This window comes from Schizosaccharomyces pombe (assembly GCF_000002945.2).
Source record: "Schizosaccharomyces pombe strain 972h- genome assembly, chromosome: II".
Taxonomy (NCBI): Eukaryota; Fungi; Ascomycota; class Schizosaccharomycetes; order Schizosaccharomycetales; family Schizosaccharomycetaceae; genus Schizosaccharomyces; species Schizosaccharomyces pombe.
In genome coordinates, this window is record NC_003423.3 from 926,687 (window position 1) to 942,654 (window position 15,968).

Here is a 15,968-nt window from a genome sequence, read left to right on the forward strand (position 1 = left end):
TTAAAAAACTAAATAGTGAGCTTTACAAACAATAAAAAGTTGATCCCCTCAGAAAAAGTCTTAGGTGTCATACCGATAATAGCTCACTACTTTATTCAACTATACAACAAGTTGGGTAATACATTATTTGCACGAAGTTAACGTCCAATGATTGATTGGTCGAATGAGTAATAAATATAACAATTTATTAAAAGAAGTTGCAGCTAAATATGCTAGTATCATTCTAAATGATGCGAAAATTAAGTCTTTAACTTCAATAAATAGTGCCGAATATCTATATGATTCATTTGTTGAAATTAGTAAATTACCACTGGAAAAGAAGCTTCCGTTAAAATGGAAACTGATTACAGTAAAGGAAAATATTTGCACGAAGACAAATTTAACCACGGCAGCCTCTAATATGTTGAAGGGTAGACAATAAGAATATATTTCAGTTACTAATTGCGGTTTAACTAGACTACAATTCTCCGTTTGATGCGTCAATTGTCGAAAGCTTGAAGAAAGCCGGCGGTATTATTCTTGGTAAAACAAATATGGATGAGTTTGCAATGGGAGTCAAGAGCGAAAACAATCTTTTTGGTCGCACTGTTAATCCTGTTGTTAAGGATAGTAATTACGATGTTGGGGGCAGCTCGGGAGGAGCTGCTGCTGCAATCGCGGCGGATATATGTTATGCATCAGTTGGTTCAGACACAGGAGGATCAATCCGTCTACCTGCTGCTTACGTAGGTTGTGTAGGTTTTAAACCATCTTTCGGCAGGATTTCGAGATATGGAATGCTTGCCTTTGCCAATAGTTTTGACACAGTGGGTATCGCTGCAAATAATGTTAAGGGCGTTACCAAAGTATTTAATGTTTTAGACCATCCCGACATAAATGACTCAACCTGTTTAACTAAAGAAGCTCGTTATTTTGTTAAAGAGCAGCACAAAAAATTATCGCGGAAGCCAATTAAAATAGGAATTCCAATTGACTGGAATGTTTCTGAGACTCATCCAAACGTTTTAGATAAGTGGAATGAATTCATATCTCTTCTGAAATCAAATGGTTATCTTGTCCAAGAAATACAGCTTCCAATTTCATTATACGCTAACAGTGTATATTCCACAATGGCTTATGCAGAAGCGACTTCAAATTTGGCTAAATATAATACTATCGCATTTGGCAATTGTTTAGATGAAAAGTTCGAAGAGGAAATAATTTCATCTACTGCACGCTCTTTTTTTTTAGGAGACGAAGTGAAAAAGAGGCTACTGCTAGGCGCTTATTCACTAGCAAGAATGTATGATATAACTGATTTACTAAGTAGTTACTAATATTTACAAATAGGAATTCCTCTGATTTGTTTTCTAAGGCTCGATACGTTCGCCGAGCCATACAGCTGGAATTCAACAAAAACTTTTTTCTACCTTCCTTTTCTGTCGATGATCCCAGGGGTGACATCGATTTCATAGTTACCCCTTCTTTTTTTAATTCCAGTCAACCCATTGAAACCCCGTCCTCTTATAGTCATCTTTCAGATACTATGTTAGTTCCAGCGAATATGGCTGGAATACCATCCGTTAGCATACCTTTCGGTACTTTGAACAATGGGCTTCCAATGGGAATTCAAATTATGGCCCAATATCTTAATGACGAAGATTTGTTGTCTTTTGCAGGCCAGTTTGCATAGATTTCGGCTGCTTATCTAAACTCTCGAAACATGGCTATGATAATCTTTATGAGCATAATAATTCTTTACTGTTTGGAATCAATTTCATACATTGAAACTTGTTTGCAAAGAGTTTTGGAGAACTTGTCATCAATAATTCGACAGTTTCCCTACAACTGCGGTAAATCCAATAAATAGATGTGGATTCTGAATCATTTACACTTCTCAGCAACATAAATTATTTTTACATTTCAAGTCGCTAGTTTATTCAACCAAAAAAAATGCATATCTGAAGGATGGAATTTAACGGGTAAGCTTTTAAATACAAAACCAGGAGCAATCGGTTTGTCAGATAATGAACATAGTGCACTGTCAAGATATATATGATAAACAGCAACAATTGTATAATTTACCAGATAAATTAAATTTGATTTAATCGAAATAAATGTCTCAGTGCAACTGTAAATGAATTTTTTGACATTATAATAAGATAACGCACTTTGTGAAATTGCGTATTTATGCCTTAAATCCTAAACGAATGCTAACCAGATCTACACATTTAGCATTAGTACGCTTTAAACCAGTTGTTTTTAAAGGTTAGGATAATTTAAAACAGCTACCTTTCAAGACTCCAATTTTTGTTTTCAAAGCATGACTACCAAGCAATGGGGTATTACACCGCCAATTAGTACTGCACCTGCTACTGAACAGGAAAATGCTTTGAATACGGCTTTAATTAATGAGTTGAAGAACCAAAACTTGTTTGAATCTCCTGCCGAATCTGAAAAAAGAGTAAAGGTTCTTGATGAGTTGCAACAAATAACGACAGAATTTGTAAAGAAAGTATCACTTGCCAAACATATGAACGAAAAGATGGCTAATGAGGCAGGGGGGAAAATTTTTACGTACGGAAGTTATAGACTGGGCGTTTATGGACCTGGATCAGACATAGATACCCTAGTCGTTGTACCCAAGCATGTTTCTCGCGACAATTTCTTTCAGGACTTGGAACCTATGCTTCGAGAAAGAGAAGAGGTAACTGACCTTGCTGCTGTACCTGACGCCTATGTTCCTATTATTAAGTTTAAATTTTTGGGAATAAGTATAGATTTAATTTTTGCTCGTCTTTCAGTTCCGCGTGTTCCCCGCGACCTCGAATTGTCTGATAATAACTTATTAAAGGGTGTTGAAGAAAGATGTGTGCTAAGTTTGAATGGTACACGTGTTACGGATCAGATTCTGCAGCTTGTCCCTAATCGTGCTGTTTTTAAGCATGCTTTAAGAGCCATAAAGTTTTGGGCTCAACGTCGTGCAATATACGCTAATGTCGTAGGATTTCCTGGAGGAGTCGCCTGGGCCATGATGGTAGCTCGAATTTGCCAACTATATCCGAATGCAGTATCTTCTGTGATTGTTGCTAAATTTTTTCGTATTCTTCATCAATGGAATTGGCCTCAACCAATATTGTTAAAGCCCATTGAAGATGGCCCCTTACAAGTACGTATCTGGAATCCAAAACTTTATCCATCCGACAAAGCTCACCGTATGCCAATTATAACCCCGGCTTATCCATCAATGTGTGCAACTCATAACATTACTTTATCCACCCAAACAATTATCCTTCGCGAAATGGTTCGGGCTGGAGAAATTGCTGACCAAATAATGGTCAAGGCTCTTCCCTGGTCAGCTTTGTTTCAAAAACACGACTTTTTTCATCGTTATAAGCATTATCTTACGATCACAGCAGCTGCTAAGACAGCTGAAGCTCAATTGAAGTGGGCAGGTTTGGTTGAATCTAAGCTTCGTCATTTGGTTACTAGACTGGAGCTTGTTGATGCTATTGCTTTGGCACATCCTTTCAATAAAGGATTTGATAAAGTGTATAATTGCTCCAGTGAAGAAGAAGCTCAACAAGTAGCTAGCGGCGTTACTCTTGAAGTCGCATATGAATCTACGGATCATGAAAAATTAGCCAACGATACAGTTAATGAAGAGAAAGCCGACAATACTGAGAGTAAAGCTGATGGTTCTGAAAATGGTGAAAAACAAATTTTTCCTGTTTACACTACAACATGTTATATAGGGCTTGAACTTGAAAAGAAGAAAGGCAAGATACTACATTTTGAAATTAATTATGCTAACTTTATTAGGTCATCCAATTAAAAGACTTGATATTTCTTGGCCTACCCAAGAATTTTACGAGTTGTGCAAAAAATGGGATAAATATGATGACACCTTAATGAACGTTTTCATTAAGAATACTAAAAAGTAAGTCATTTTATATATATACACTCTCACACATTTTAGTACTGCTTTACCTGATGAAGTTTTCGAACCTGGAGAAGAACGGCCGAAAGCTACTAAGAAGAGGTCCACTGCTGACACTGCACATAGTACAGAGGTAAGAATTCCGATTTAGCTATCCATTCTAACGATCTTTAGCAATTAAAACGACAAAAAGTTTCAACGGCATAAATACCCACACATAAGACTCAAACCGTTGCTTGCTTAACACTCACGAGTATATCTCATCATTCATTGTGGTCTTATCTTACAACCTATATTAATTGTAGTCACTATCTGTAGACAGGATCAAAAATCAAGTTCTAAATTGTCTTCTGTTTAGCAAAACAGCTTTCAATTTTCATAGAGTAATTAAGGAAATAAACTGCTTGTATATTATCGATATTGAACCAGTATTTAAGTTTTTTAAATTTACGGACTAAAACAAATTAAGCTCTTTGAAGTCTGACCAATGTATTCTAATATTGAACACATAGAAAATGACAGCAAGGCATACAAGGATTATAAAAAATACAAAAAGAATGCTAATGCCTAGTTTCTGTAAATCCTTTCGATACAATTCCTTTTGCTCGTCATTTAAAATTGCCTTCTGAGTTCCGTTTCCCTTCTTTTGTTCAGACAACTTACTAACATAGGCCTTTTCGTACATCTCACGGAAGCGCCGTGGAAATAAGCTTTCAGATACTTGCTCAATCTTTCCACATTCAATTGAAATCTTCAAAAAGTTGGGATCTTTAGGAGTGTTCTTATAATGAATATCACGGGTGTAACGAAGGAATAAATCACAAACATTCTTCAAGTTTACAGAATGTAGAATAATCTGGACAGCCTGACCCTTCCTTATCTTAACATTAGTTTGAAAAACATCCGGGTTTCTGAAAACTGCAGCTAATGTGGCAATTGCCATTACTTGTGGAATAGCACAGAAATTAAATATTTCCTGAGTCTTCAATTGAGAAAGATAAACGAGAGCATCAGTAGCATGTGTTAAAGCATTAGCAGTCATATCAGATAAACATTCAAGAGCTTTTTCAGAGTTGTCAGGAAGACAGAGATCACCGAAACTGGAAGTATACTTGGACCAAATTTCACGAGGCCAGAAATGACGATTATCATCAAAATCCTCACGATAATCACGAATGATGTTAACTTTTTGTAAAAAGAGTCCAAGAGAATTGGAAATAGCTTGACTATGAGCTAAATCCGGATCTTCTAGCTTAGATTGAGCAAACAAACGAGATAGTCCAATTCCCACCAATCCGGCAACATAATGACAATATTTGTTAAAGTCTTCTATAGTTTCTACAGAGAATCCGTCATTTTTTTCGGCAAGAGAGGCATAATAAGCCATACCATCACCCATTTCCTTAGTAATGTTCGAAATAACATTACGATAACCCTCTGACAGGTTAAGATATTCTTTTATAACCACGTCGAATTCTACGAGAAGCTGACGATCCTTTTCGTTAGGACCAGATTCATTAAACGTCCACCCTTCGACTTCAATTGTTTTATAAAAATCTCTTAGGATTGGAAGCTTTTTATCCAAAGGCAACGTCATGTCATCCTCTACTGTATCCAGTCCACGAAGGACAAGATAAAAAATCATAACAGCCTCTCTAATACCATTTGGCAATTCTTTAATAACGACTGCAAAGGATCTCGAGGTCATATCGAGTAATTGGTAACAACGGCGGATGTTTTGAGGCACATTTTCGTCTTCTCCATAAGAAGGAAGGTCATTCCAAAGCTTGTACTGACAAAGGCACCGGATTTCTTCAATGCGGTTAGCTAAACTCATTATATAAAACGCAGATTAAATGGTGTAGTTGGAAGGCTAAGTGAAGACGTGCTTGAGATATTGATACCACTTCGTTGGAGTTTGTTACGGTCAGTTGATCAGCAGCCCAAGTGTCAAGCGGTATCGAACTTTCAGGTTTATTTTAGTAGAGTACTCTTTGTGTTTGCACAATTGAAAAAAATAAAATAAAATTAATCTACATCAACTACAATTGTTGACACCAACAAAAATATTTGTATTAAAAAGTTATCAAAGCTACCTGCCACCAAAAAGTAATGTAAACTTCAGTCATACCATCAGGATTGACTAATTTTGATCTCCACTTTTAGTTTATGGAATTACCAGGATATCCTAGTGGTGCAGAAGTTGAAGTTGTATAGCACAACAGAATTGTTACCAAGAATATTTAATGGACCATACCCCTGAGCGATAACTGTCGTTCCATTTAAAATTTGAAAGAGTGGAAGACCTGCAGCAGCTGTGTTGTTAACAATGAAACTAACATTAGCTGACTGAACACCTGCATTGACATTGGTGGTACCTAGTACGGTGCCATTAACGCTAACGCGCAAAGTATACGATGACTTTGCAAAGGATATAACACTAATAACGTCAGAACTGTTCTGGTAGTTATCAGGTCGAGGAATTGAGTCTGACGATGCTGTCGCATTTTTTGAATGCACCCGGTATGTAACGTATAATTGCGATATTCCGCTGAAGTTAGATGGAAGACCTGTAGTATTTTGTTTATACATTTGAATGAAAAGGGGAAGTGAATAAGATAAAGGTGCATGCGTAAACGAATCAACCCACTCATGAGAGTTTGATCCTATGACCGGAAAGTCAGCAGCATAATTAGTGGGACCAATATATGTGCTTTCTCCATAGTCATTCCAAGTTAAAACTTGAACATAGTTTGGTTGGTCTTTAATAAGTTGCATCCACCTGGTAAACCATAAACCTTCTGAAAAGAAAGAATAATTTTTGGAAGTAAAGTGTGTATAAAATATTGGACTGACAGTAGCCATATATTTTTTGTTTGTGGCTTTACTATTTTGTATGTAAACTAAGTCTTCAGCATCGCTAGTAGGGGAACTTGTGTAATAAGGCCAGCAATTCCATTTGCAGAATCCATCGGCAACTGGATATGTCTGATAAATAGTACTAGCATCGAGAGGCCAAGTGGGCATGAAAAAAATATTGATACCAGCAGAAGCCAACGCGTTTTTGAATGCTACCTGCCAACCTTGGTTTACTGAAGACTGACCAAAATTAATATCCTGCCCAAGAAATGTGCCCACGACTACATTGTTATTAATCCGAGCCTGATGGCCACGATTAGCAAAAGTTTGAACATAGGTCACAAGAGTGCTAGCGGGAACCGTTGACATTTCAGACATATCTAGATTGAGGTAAAGCAAAAACTGAAGATTTAATGCATCAGCAGCATTGTACATCAAAGTCAGTTTGCTCATCATCCAACTGTCATTCCCAAAGTTGAGCACAAACCCATCCAACCCCAAAGAAATTGCATTTTGTATGTCATTTTGGAAATCACTCTGAGCATAATTGTACGTAAGACCCATCATAAAATGGGCTACAACGGCTTTATTCGGTAAAGCTGTTGTTAACGACGCCATTAAGTGATATTTAAGTTGGTTAGTGGAAATGCAAGCTGTCCGCTTTCAAAGGTCTAGCCGATGACTGCCGCTATACAAAAAAAAATTAAGTTATGCAGGTAGATTTGATAACTTGTCCCTTTAGACTCTTTAGTCTAATGTCGACAAAGGTTGGTGTAAATGCCAAAGAGTTATAGATGCCTTTATATACTGACTATTAAAATGTAAACAAATGCAAGTTTGCTTATGGAATGACTGGACATAACAATACTGACAAATGAATTAGCGATACACGTAATTATATATATCTATAAATATATATATACACTATATTTCAAATGAATAACTAGTTATTTATCTGATTGTGATAGACTTTAAATTTGACTTTCCAATCATATACAATGGTGGTTCAGATGGCGGTGCTCAACAATTGTCTAGAGCTATTGGAGTTCTTTATGTTTATTTATATCTATGAAATGTATATCTTTAACATTCTTAGGAAAAGAATCTTGTAAAATGTAGAACAATGACTATTGAAAACCGTAGAACCAAATCAAGAACAACAGAAGTAGCATATCCGTGTAGTTAAAAATTGATCAACATCTTTAAACTGATCGATCAAGAGTGAAAATCGATTGGTTCTAAATTTATAGATTATAAAAAGAAGGGAATCATAATTTTACGAGAACGGGGATAATTGGGAAACTCTTTCAGATAGCGAGCATGCTTTTTCTTAGCCCAAACAAACATTTGTGCGGAACCAACAAATAAGAAGATCCAAGAAGCCCAAGATTTCGTTAAGAGTGCGAAAAAAAGCCAGCCAAGAGACTCAAAGAAGTAATTGGGAAATGATACCAAGTTGAATCCATAACCGGTTGGGATAACACGCTTCTTGGAGCCGGCGGGTCGTAAATCGCGTAAAATAATATGAGTTCTAAAATTGGAAAGGACAGCGAACGCCCAGCCAACGATTAAAAACAACAGATGATTAGGCTTTATGTAATCGTTAGCATGCCAAGGACCATATATGAAATAAGCTAAAAAGAGTCCCGAAAGAAGATGATAATGTGCACAATTCTTAAATATGTTTCGTAAGGGCATTGTTGCAAGTGAAAAGCGATGAACAAAGATACTTTCATACTCGCGTTTCATAAAATGCAACATGACAAGCACAAATGCTATTTTTTGATTAAGGCACAAGTTGTAGTCTTTTCTATAAATCCATTTGTAATTTAGAATAAAAAATAGATGAATAACAAGAGGACCCAAATACTCAATCATGAAAACAGTACGCCAACCAATTTGGGGACCCAGGTCTTTAACCCAAATAGTGGCACCCGGGCCGACACCATACTTCCTCAATGTGGTATTGGGTAAAAGAGTAGTTCCATCGGCTGTGCTGAAGCGTAAACGCTCAACTGGTAGCCGTGTTACTGAGGACACTTCGTCCCGGAGTTTATCGATTGACCCATCCAGAGGGAATTCCAAACTCTTAGGTAATTTTCGGATTTTTCTGCCCCTTGAAGATAAAGTTATACTCATTTTGAAAACCTACCTTTAACAAGCTGTGTGCTGTTGTTGTTGGGCTTAAGAAGCTCGTGGGAGTTTAATATCCTGACACCAAGTATGAAACAAGTAATGGCAGAGACAGCCTCGATTAGATGATATCGTATTTTGAGAAGATGCGACCTATGGTGACAGGATTTTATTAAGGAAATATGATCGAATCACAAATGTTTTCTTCTTTTCTTCTGCAAATATAGATTCAGATATACTCTTTCAACCAAGAAACTAAAACTCGCCTACCTTTCAACAAATCATAAGTTGTTTGAATACATATGTACAAAAATATAAGAAATTAACATTGTACGTTGAACAATCTTCGAACTATGCGCTTAGCTTGTTGGAAAGTGTTTTTACATTTAAAGCTTAACCTAGTAACTCACGAAGATTTCACAATACGAGGAAATGCTATTATTACCTATAAAACAAGACGAATAATGCAGTATGCTTAGTTAGCTTAAATCGCTAGCAACAACTTTGTTGTGGACCATGAATAAAAATAACTCAATTTAATAGATAAGAAAGTTCAGAACAAGAAATTCTGAAGTAGCAAAAAGAAAGCAAACTTAAAAAATAAGAGAAAATGTAAATGTAATCTTGAATTTCTAAGCAAACGTTCCAAGCTAAGCAAATTAATTGCAAAGACTCATGCCATCATTTTATGAAAACACAAATCAGCATTACCAACGTTACAGAATTGAAAACTCATGAGTTATAATAGCATTTATATCAAAGAGATAGGATAAACAAGAAGTGAATTGCGAAGTGATAAATAGAGGAAGATAAAAAGATACTGACAAAAACAACACTGTGAAAATAAAAGTGAGTCATTGAGTAAGGTAGGGAAAAAGTTCTAAATGCACGCCAATTAAAGAGTTTGTGAAAAGGGTTAAAAATTAACGTTTTATGAAAGACATTAACTTCCGTGAATGTACTCATCTGACAAGGACTGCTCAAGGACCTTCTTACCTTCTTCAGTAAGGGTCGGTCGACCTTCCTTTTCATCTGGAACAAAAAATCTGGGCTTCCATTCGGTATGGCTTTCCTCTCTGGCGGCAGACGCCTGGCGTTGTTGGTCTTCAATCTCTTGTTTTGCTTTCGTAGCTTGAGTATAATGCTTGGCCAAAATATTGTGCGTGACTGGAAACCAAATTTTCCGGGATTCAAACGGAAATTGTTTATCCAAAGGGGGACAACGCTTGTGAACTAAATCCAACTCATTCAAATCAACTAGCATTCTGGATTCAGATTCTCCTGCATAAGAGTAAAATATGCAGTTCCGCCAATTTCCTTTGAAAGTAGCTAAGATGTTTTCTTTGGGAACTGCTTTGATTGAATCAATCGTGTCATTGGATGGGTCATATCGATAACAAACGCCTTCTACCAAGCTTCTCGGTTTTCCAAGCCATCTTTCTTCAATATATGTAATAATTGTCTTAATACGGGTTTTAGGACACAAAATTACAGTACTGTCCAACAAGTTGATATGTAAATTACCACGAAGGATACCGCCAACGGAGGCAGAGGGATGCGTACATAAGTATTCTTCATTATCCCTTTTGTTAAAGCGAACGTATACACCTTTGTTTAGGTCGCCAGCGCAAACCTTAAAAGAAGTTCCAGTAAATCCAACAGCAATTTGATCCTGACCGTATACTTCAATGCCCTTAGAAGGGCAAGTAACATAAAAAGCACTTACAGCAGGATGATGTGAGGTTTGTTCCGCCATAAAGACTATAGAATGTTTTGATTTCTGAGAGGAAGAAAGGTGCTCATTATTTGATTCAGCGGTGCTAGGTGCTGTTGAAGAACGATCATTGCTTGAATCTTGATTCGATTCAGATTTAGAATTTTTTTTGGAAGATTTCTTCTTAGAAGTCTTCGTGGAAGACTTTGTCATGGTAGATGCAACGCTTTGGCTGGACGTTGTACGGGAGGCCTTTGGCCTATATGATTTACCAAGTGGGAATTTGGTGGTTTCGGAATATTCCGTCTTGTATGTAGGTAGTTGAGAAGAATCTGGATCTAATGTATGATCTTCTCTTACTGTAGGATCTGTTACGACCCATTTGCACCGGAAAAATTCACCAAGCACAGAGTTGTAAGGCTTTACCACACGACCACGAACAAAACGAAGGTCCTTTGTAAACCACCAACGCAATACGCCCAACATTCTTTCAAGTTCGTCATCAGAATCGCCCATGACTGCAAAGTAGTCAGGTCGATCAACATAGTTCCAGTACTCCAAGTTTCCAACAGGCTCTAACAATTGTGCAGGTAAACTAAAGCGAAGACTAGCAATATCCTTCACACCAATGCATTGTTTCAATATGGAAAGAACTAGCTTGAATTTTCCTTCTTCTTTCTGATAACCCTCTACTTCTCCATCATCCCTGACTAGTTCCGTAGGGTTTTCAACTTGAATAGGTTCATTTTCTTTTTTTATTGCTTGATTAGGATTTGGCATCTTTAGGTCCTGGTCCTACTACTGACCAAAAATCTATTCTTTTCAAGAGATATCTTTGCGTTGATAAATGTTGGTGGCACGGAAACGGATGCTGTCTCAAGCTTTCGTGGTGTACTGGTTTGATATGAAATTTAAACACCAAACTTACATATTAGTTGTAGCGAGTCTTTCGATTAAATTACGGTAATACCGTTGCAGCATCGTTTATTTATCTATCAATTAGGGAAATTTAATTTAATGCAATTGGATTAGTATTATTACAGCAATTTAATATATACATAAGTTAATTCCACCGACACATTTTCTACATGTTGAGATAGCGGCATTAATACTTTTGCATTAATTATTTATTTTTTATGCACTTCAGAAAATAAAAAAATTTTAGATAATATATATTTTTTTAATATCCCCGCATGTTTCAAATTTCCAAAATTAATATACTAATAGCGATATTCAATGAGCACGTTTCTTTAAATAGGAAAGTACACAGTCATCTTCTACAATAACGAGTTGTTTGAAAATACAAAATTAGCGAATTAATTAAACTCCTATGTTTTATTTTTAATGTATGAAATATATTCCACCTTTAAACTATTTGCTAATCTTGTCTAAACAGTAGCATGCTTTAACTCCGAAATGCTTTTAGCAAGAGATTGCTCCAAGTTTTGACTTTCAAAACTTAATGACTTTGTACGGTCTATAATCTGTTGGAAAGCTGAATAAGTAGGGTGTTCAATTATTATTGATTCACCGTCCAACTTAGCTTTAAACCCAAATTGTACCTCGGGTTCGGGCTCTTCGGCTTCAGTAGCAGTTTCGGCTTCCGTGATTAAATCATCAGCAACAACATTTGTAGAGGTAGATTCAATACTTTCATCTTCAGTACTTTGATCGGCAGCTACATTAGAAGCTGCGGCAACTGAAGGATTATTACGGTTTTCAACAAGTTGTATTAATTGAGCACTGTCCATTTCCAGCTTGTTAGCAAGCACATCAACACTTATGACACTGTGAATACGGCAATATGCCTCAGCAAGTAATTTGCGAGCACCTTCCAAAAAGTGATCGCACAAAGATACGAGAAAAAAGTCGGTTTTCAAAACCTCTTCACATTCTCTGAGGCAATGCTGAGCTTTTTCAAAGTCGACCTCAGTATACAAAGCAGAAATAAAAGAGGTCACAGGATCGCTGTATTCATAGTTTTCTTGGCTAATGATGCGTACGAGATCTCGCATCCTTCTTTGATAAGATTGCCTAGGGTTACGAGGTTTTTGATTTGCATTATTTTGGTTAGTAACAACAGCGACAGTCAAATATCTTAATAGCCAGGGACAAGAGGTTTGGATGGTGTTGAGATAAGGAGTATAGAAGAACAAATCACAAAGAGTATCACAACCATTTGCATGATTAAACAAAGGAAACAAGGACCAGTGGAGGAGCCAAGTTCGATTTCTCAATTGAACAGCAGAATCTTTAAAGCTTTTGGAGTCCACCATTTCGCGAAGTTTTCCCAATTCCTCCATAGCCCCATCCCAATCAACAGTCAAAATTTCAGAAGCAAATTTACCCCAGGTCGCGGAGGCGTTTAATTCAGGGTCTTTACTGAAGGCACGAAAATGATAAAGTAAATCTGATGCACCACCGTAGTTTCCACAATTATATTGAAATTGAGCAAACTTGTAAAGAACAGCTATACGTTCAGGGGTAATGTTGTAATGTTCTTGTAGGTGTTGTAAATTTTGACCTTTATCTTGACGAAGAGCTGCAATCAAGTCAGGATTTTCTAAGACACCTAAAATTCCTTGAACCTCTTCTTCAAGTTCAGAGAGCTCTTGCAAAACACTGCGTCGCTTTTCAGCAAAAGCATTTGCCATGTCCTCGTCGGTATGACCCCCATGAAGATTAGTCCACAAGTTGGCCACATAATCAGTCATATTGGTATCTTTAAGCAAATCATACTTAGCTTGTAAAAGCTCCTTTGGATCATGAGTCTGTCTTAAAGATAAAAATTCCAATAGAGGAAAAATGAGATGGCGGTCAAGGTGTTGCATAATTTTTTGCGACAAATCATACTTGACCGCTATAAAGGTTAGAAAACATTCTCCTGTATTTAAAAATAAATCTAAATTAGCTTACCTAAAGGGCTTGTACTCTTAAGCTCGGATCCCATATCTGATATGTTTCACGCAAAAAAAAAGTGCGTGGTGTGGGGAGGATAGCACAACTCACCCAAAACTCTAGTAGTAGCCCCCTTAGACTACAGTACTGAAAAGCAATATGACAATAGTAGGTCAGCAATGTTCGTACAAAAAATATTAAATTCCTTAATGATATTTTTGCTTTTTTTAACCAATAGTTTTTCATAAAACTAATTAAGCTCGAACTTACTACCAGCTAATGTAAATCAATGTGTAAGACAAATTTTTATCCGATTCTTGATCTTTACTTAAATTGTAATTATTGTCAAATACTGGTTTCTAATATTTTTTTAACTTTCGATATAAATAGCACTTCTTATACGAATAATACATAAATGCTACTTAATAAAATGTAAATGCTTACTAAGAGATAAGTTTTACACGTCCATCCATCAAAATGATAAGCTCGATATCAATCGATTTAGTAATATTACAGTATTTACGCCCATAATCTATAGCAAATTTTTCAATTACAAGTTGTTCTAAATATGCAAGAGCAATATGGTCCCCGTTATATCCTAATAAAAATAACGTCTCAATGGCTCTTCTTTTTCTTCTTACTTTTCTTGACTTCTTCTGATGCATCATCGGCAGAACGCTTTTTCTTAGACTTCTCCTTTTTCTTCTCCTTCTTGTCTTTCTTTTCTTTCTTGCTCGGCTTTTCTGAAATGGTTTCAACAGTCTCTTCAACGTCAATGTCAACCTCCTCGTCTCCGTCTATGTTAACACTCGATAATGCCTTTTCATAAGCTTCTGCCATTGCAATACTATTGCGAGTAGGGGCGACACCGGTATCGAAAAAGTTGAGACGTTCCTCGACTTGTCGACGAAGAACTTGACCAAATGCCGTAGTTGGGGCATCGCTAAAGTTATCAATACGGCTAGCAATAGAACATTTGTTAGCCAAGAAACGAGAGATGCGGCCTTTGTTTTTAGCGCCAGCTTTTCCAATAAAACTAGAATGGTAAATAATACCGTATTTAGGCGTGTTTCCACGGGTTTTCAGAGCACGGAACAAAGCCTTTTCAGCACCTAGAATCTGTACCGTAGAAGCCGGGCATTTTGACAAGTTAGTTAGACTTCCGGCATGAGAAATCAAACGAGCACCAACCATCTCACCAATTAATTCAGCAAGATTGGGAGCAACAACATTCATCTTCTGAACCAAATAGTTATGTAGCTGTTTACGATAATTACTAAGTTTAATAACACGTTCAGCAAAAGATAGAATATTCTCGAGGTCAATTTCAGAGATATCTTGTCCCATAGACACTTTACCAGCGTTGATTATACTTTGAGCAATATCTTTGTCATCGTCTACAACGGCTGCCAGATCATGAAGCATTTCGTCGTTAATGGTGGTTTTATCACCAACCAGTGTAACAATAACAGCGTATTTGTAATTGTCTCCAACGATCTTCGAAAGCTCAGGGAAATGCCAAGAATACCACTCTTTCATGCGCATAGCGAAAGTATTAATGTCCTTGTCAAGTTGATCAAGGATAGCAATAGCTTGGATAATCATGTTGTCATTTCTGTTAACATTGAACTTCACTTTTGCGCGAGAGTATGAATGTCCTAAACCAAGCTGAGCCCTTTCGAAATCACCGGGTGATAGTTGCTTGAGAAGTTTATCACCATGAAAACGAATACCACGGAGAAGATCCTGGGTAAGCTCAGAAGTGTCACATTCAATGGCATCAATTTCGGATTTAATAGACGTTGCTAAATTTTTGTCTTGGACTCCCAGAGACACCTTTTTCTTCTTTGAGGCTTTCGGCAAATTGAGTTCCAAAAAGTTTTTCAAAAAATCATTCAAAACGCCTTCAGAAATGTCGTTGGCATTTTCCAAAGCATGGGCAGCATTTTTAAAAGGAATAAAACTTCTAAGCTGCACCACTTTACCAAATTTTGAAATATCCTGAAGAGACAACTGCACTTCCTTTGTCTTCGCTGCTATTTGATCAGCTCCAACGACATCAAAAAGGGAATACCCTGTCGCAGACTCATACAACAAGTAATCAGCCATTCTTCACTTGTAGTACTTCACGCCGCAATTCTGACTCGGCGTTAGTGCTGTGGGTGAAAATTTGTGCGAACTATTCAAAAGTTTGATGTATTTTTTTTAACGTAGTTTATGATAGGGTATAGTAACCTACATTAAATTAATTTTGAAGCGATTTGATTCAGCAATACTAAACAACGCTATTTTACACTACGTTGTGTATCACTATATGTCACATGTCGTATTTATTCATCATGCCATCTTTGACGATACCGAGATTGAACTTAATGATAACCTATTAATATTTTATATTGTATTGATACTGCAAATAAATATTCCGTTGAACCTCATTCCTCAGTT

The 15,968-nt window shown here is 36.7% G+C and overlaps 8 protein-coding genes and 9 long non-coding RNA genes across 17 annotated transcripts, besides 1 other annotated feature; 10 read left to right on the forward strand and 7 right to left on the reverse strand.

Moving 5' to 3' along the window:
• Nucleotides 1-97: 97 nt before the first annotated feature.
• Nucleotides 98-2,111, forward strand: gta1 (glutamyl-tRNA amidotransferase alpha subunit). The gene is made up of 3 exons (NM_001021269.3): nt 98-410; nt 457-1,282; nt 1,330-2,111. The coding sequence occupies exons 1-3, from the start codon at nt 164-166 to the stop codon at nt 1,670-1,672; spliced, it is 1,416 nt and encodes a 471-aa protein (NP_595361.1). The 5' UTR covers nt 98-163; the 3' UTR covers nt 1,673-2,111.
• Nucleotides 213-2,206, reverse strand: SPOM_SPNCRNA.1398. Its single transcript, NR_150277.1, has one exon. It is a non-coding gene; the product is annotated as a non-coding RNA (long non-coding RNA).
• On the forward strand, nt 2,199-4,360 carry pla1 (mRNA cleavage and polyadenylation specificity factor poly(A) polymerase Pla1). The gene is made up of 4 exons (NM_001021270.3): nt 2,199-3,758; nt 3,802-3,919; nt 3,959-4,052; nt 4,094-4,360. Exons 1-4 carry the CDS (start codon nt 2,303-2,305, stop codon nt 4,124-4,126), a joined length of 1,701 nt encoding a protein of 566 aa, NP_595362.1. The 5' UTR covers nt 2,199-2,302; the 3' UTR covers nt 4,127-4,360.
• Nucleotides 4,316-5,786, reverse strand: erg9 (squalene synthase Erg9). Its single transcript, NM_001021271.3, has one exon. It carries the CDS (start codon nt 5,754-5,756, stop codon nt 4,374-4,376), a length of 1,383 nt encoding a protein of 460 aa, NP_595363.1. The 5' UTR covers nt 5,757-5,786; the 3' UTR covers nt 4,316-4,373.
• SPOM_SPNCRNA.4933 lies at nt 4,597-5,916 on the forward strand. The gene has a single exon (NR_194288.1). It is a non-coding gene; the product is annotated as a non-coding RNA (long non-coding RNA).
• Nucleotides 5,917-5,967: 51 nt separating this feature from the next.
• agn2 (glucan endo-1,3-alpha-glucosidase Agn2) lies at nt 5,968-7,417 on the reverse strand. The gene has a single exon (NM_001356025.2). The coding sequence runs from the start codon at nt 7,394-7,396 to the stop codon at nt 6,095-6,097; it is 1,302 nt and encodes a 433-aa protein (NP_001343008.1). The 5' UTR covers nt 7,397-7,417; the 3' UTR covers nt 5,968-6,094.
• Nucleotides 6,036-7,826, forward strand: SPOM_SPNCRNA.4934. Its single transcript, NR_194289.1, has one exon. It is a non-coding gene; the product is annotated as a non-coding RNA (long non-coding RNA).
• On the reverse strand, nt 7,686-8,955 carry tsc13 (enoyl reductase). The gene has a single exon (NM_001021273.3). It carries the CDS (start codon nt 8,915-8,917, stop codon nt 8,030-8,032), a length of 888 nt encoding a protein of 295 aa, NP_595365.1. The 5' UTR covers nt 8,918-8,955; the 3' UTR covers nt 7,686-8,029.
• A 13-nt stretch (nt 8,956-8,968) lies between these two features.
• SPOM_SPNCRNA.4935 lies at nt 8,969-9,465 on the forward strand. Its single transcript, NR_194290.1, has one exon. It is a non-coding gene; the product is annotated as a non-coding RNA (long non-coding RNA).
• On the reverse strand, nt 9,327-11,495 carry oss1 (oxysterol binding protein). The gene has a single exon (NM_001021274.3). The coding sequence runs from the start codon at nt 11,403-11,405 to the stop codon at nt 9,855-9,857; it is 1,551 nt and encodes a 516-aa protein (NP_595366.1). The 5' UTR covers nt 11,406-11,495; the 3' UTR covers nt 9,327-9,854.
• Nucleotides 10,836-11,313, forward strand: SPOM_SPNCRNA.4936. Its single transcript, NR_194291.1, has one exon. It is a non-coding gene; the product is annotated as a non-coding RNA (long non-coding RNA).
• Nucleotides 11,496-11,934: 439 nt separating the features above from the next.
• On the reverse strand, nt 11,935-13,622 carry int6 (translation initiation factor). Its single transcript, NM_001021275.3, has 2 exons — nt 13,542-13,622; nt 11,935-13,485 (listed from the first exon to the last, which is right to left on the reverse strand). The coding sequence occupies exons 1-2, from the start codon at nt 13,573-13,575 to the stop codon at nt 12,014-12,016; spliced, it is 1,506 nt and encodes a 501-aa protein (NP_595367.1). The 5' UTR covers nt 13,576-13,622; the 3' UTR covers nt 11,935-12,013.
• Nucleotides 12,055-12,457, forward strand: SPOM_SPNCRNA.4937. The gene has a single exon (NR_194292.1). It is a non-coding gene; the product is annotated as a non-coding RNA (long non-coding RNA).
• On the forward strand, nt 12,573-13,079 carry SPOM_SPNCRNA.4938. The gene has a single exon (NR_194293.1). It is a non-coding gene; the product is annotated as a non-coding RNA (long non-coding RNA).
• A 394-nt stretch (nt 13,623-14,016) lies between the features above and the next one.
• nop56 (U3 snoRNP protein Nop56) lies at nt 14,017-15,687 on the reverse strand. The gene has a single exon (NM_001021276.3). The coding sequence runs from the start codon at nt 15,630-15,632 to the stop codon at nt 14,139-14,141; it is 1,494 nt and encodes a 497-aa protein (NP_595368.1). The 5' UTR covers nt 15,633-15,687; the 3' UTR covers nt 14,017-14,138.
• Nucleotides 14,227-14,781, forward strand: SPOM_SPNCRNA.4939. Its single transcript, NR_194294.1, has one exon. It is a non-coding gene; the product is annotated as a non-coding RNA (long non-coding RNA).
• Nucleotides 14,972-15,347, forward strand: SPOM_SPNCRNA.4940. Its single transcript, NR_194295.1, has one exon. It is a non-coding gene; the product is annotated as a non-coding RNA (long non-coding RNA).
• A 102-nt stretch (nt 15,688-15,789) lies between the features above and the next one.
• Nucleotides 15,790-15,968: part of an LONG TERMINAL REPEAT that runs on past the window's edge.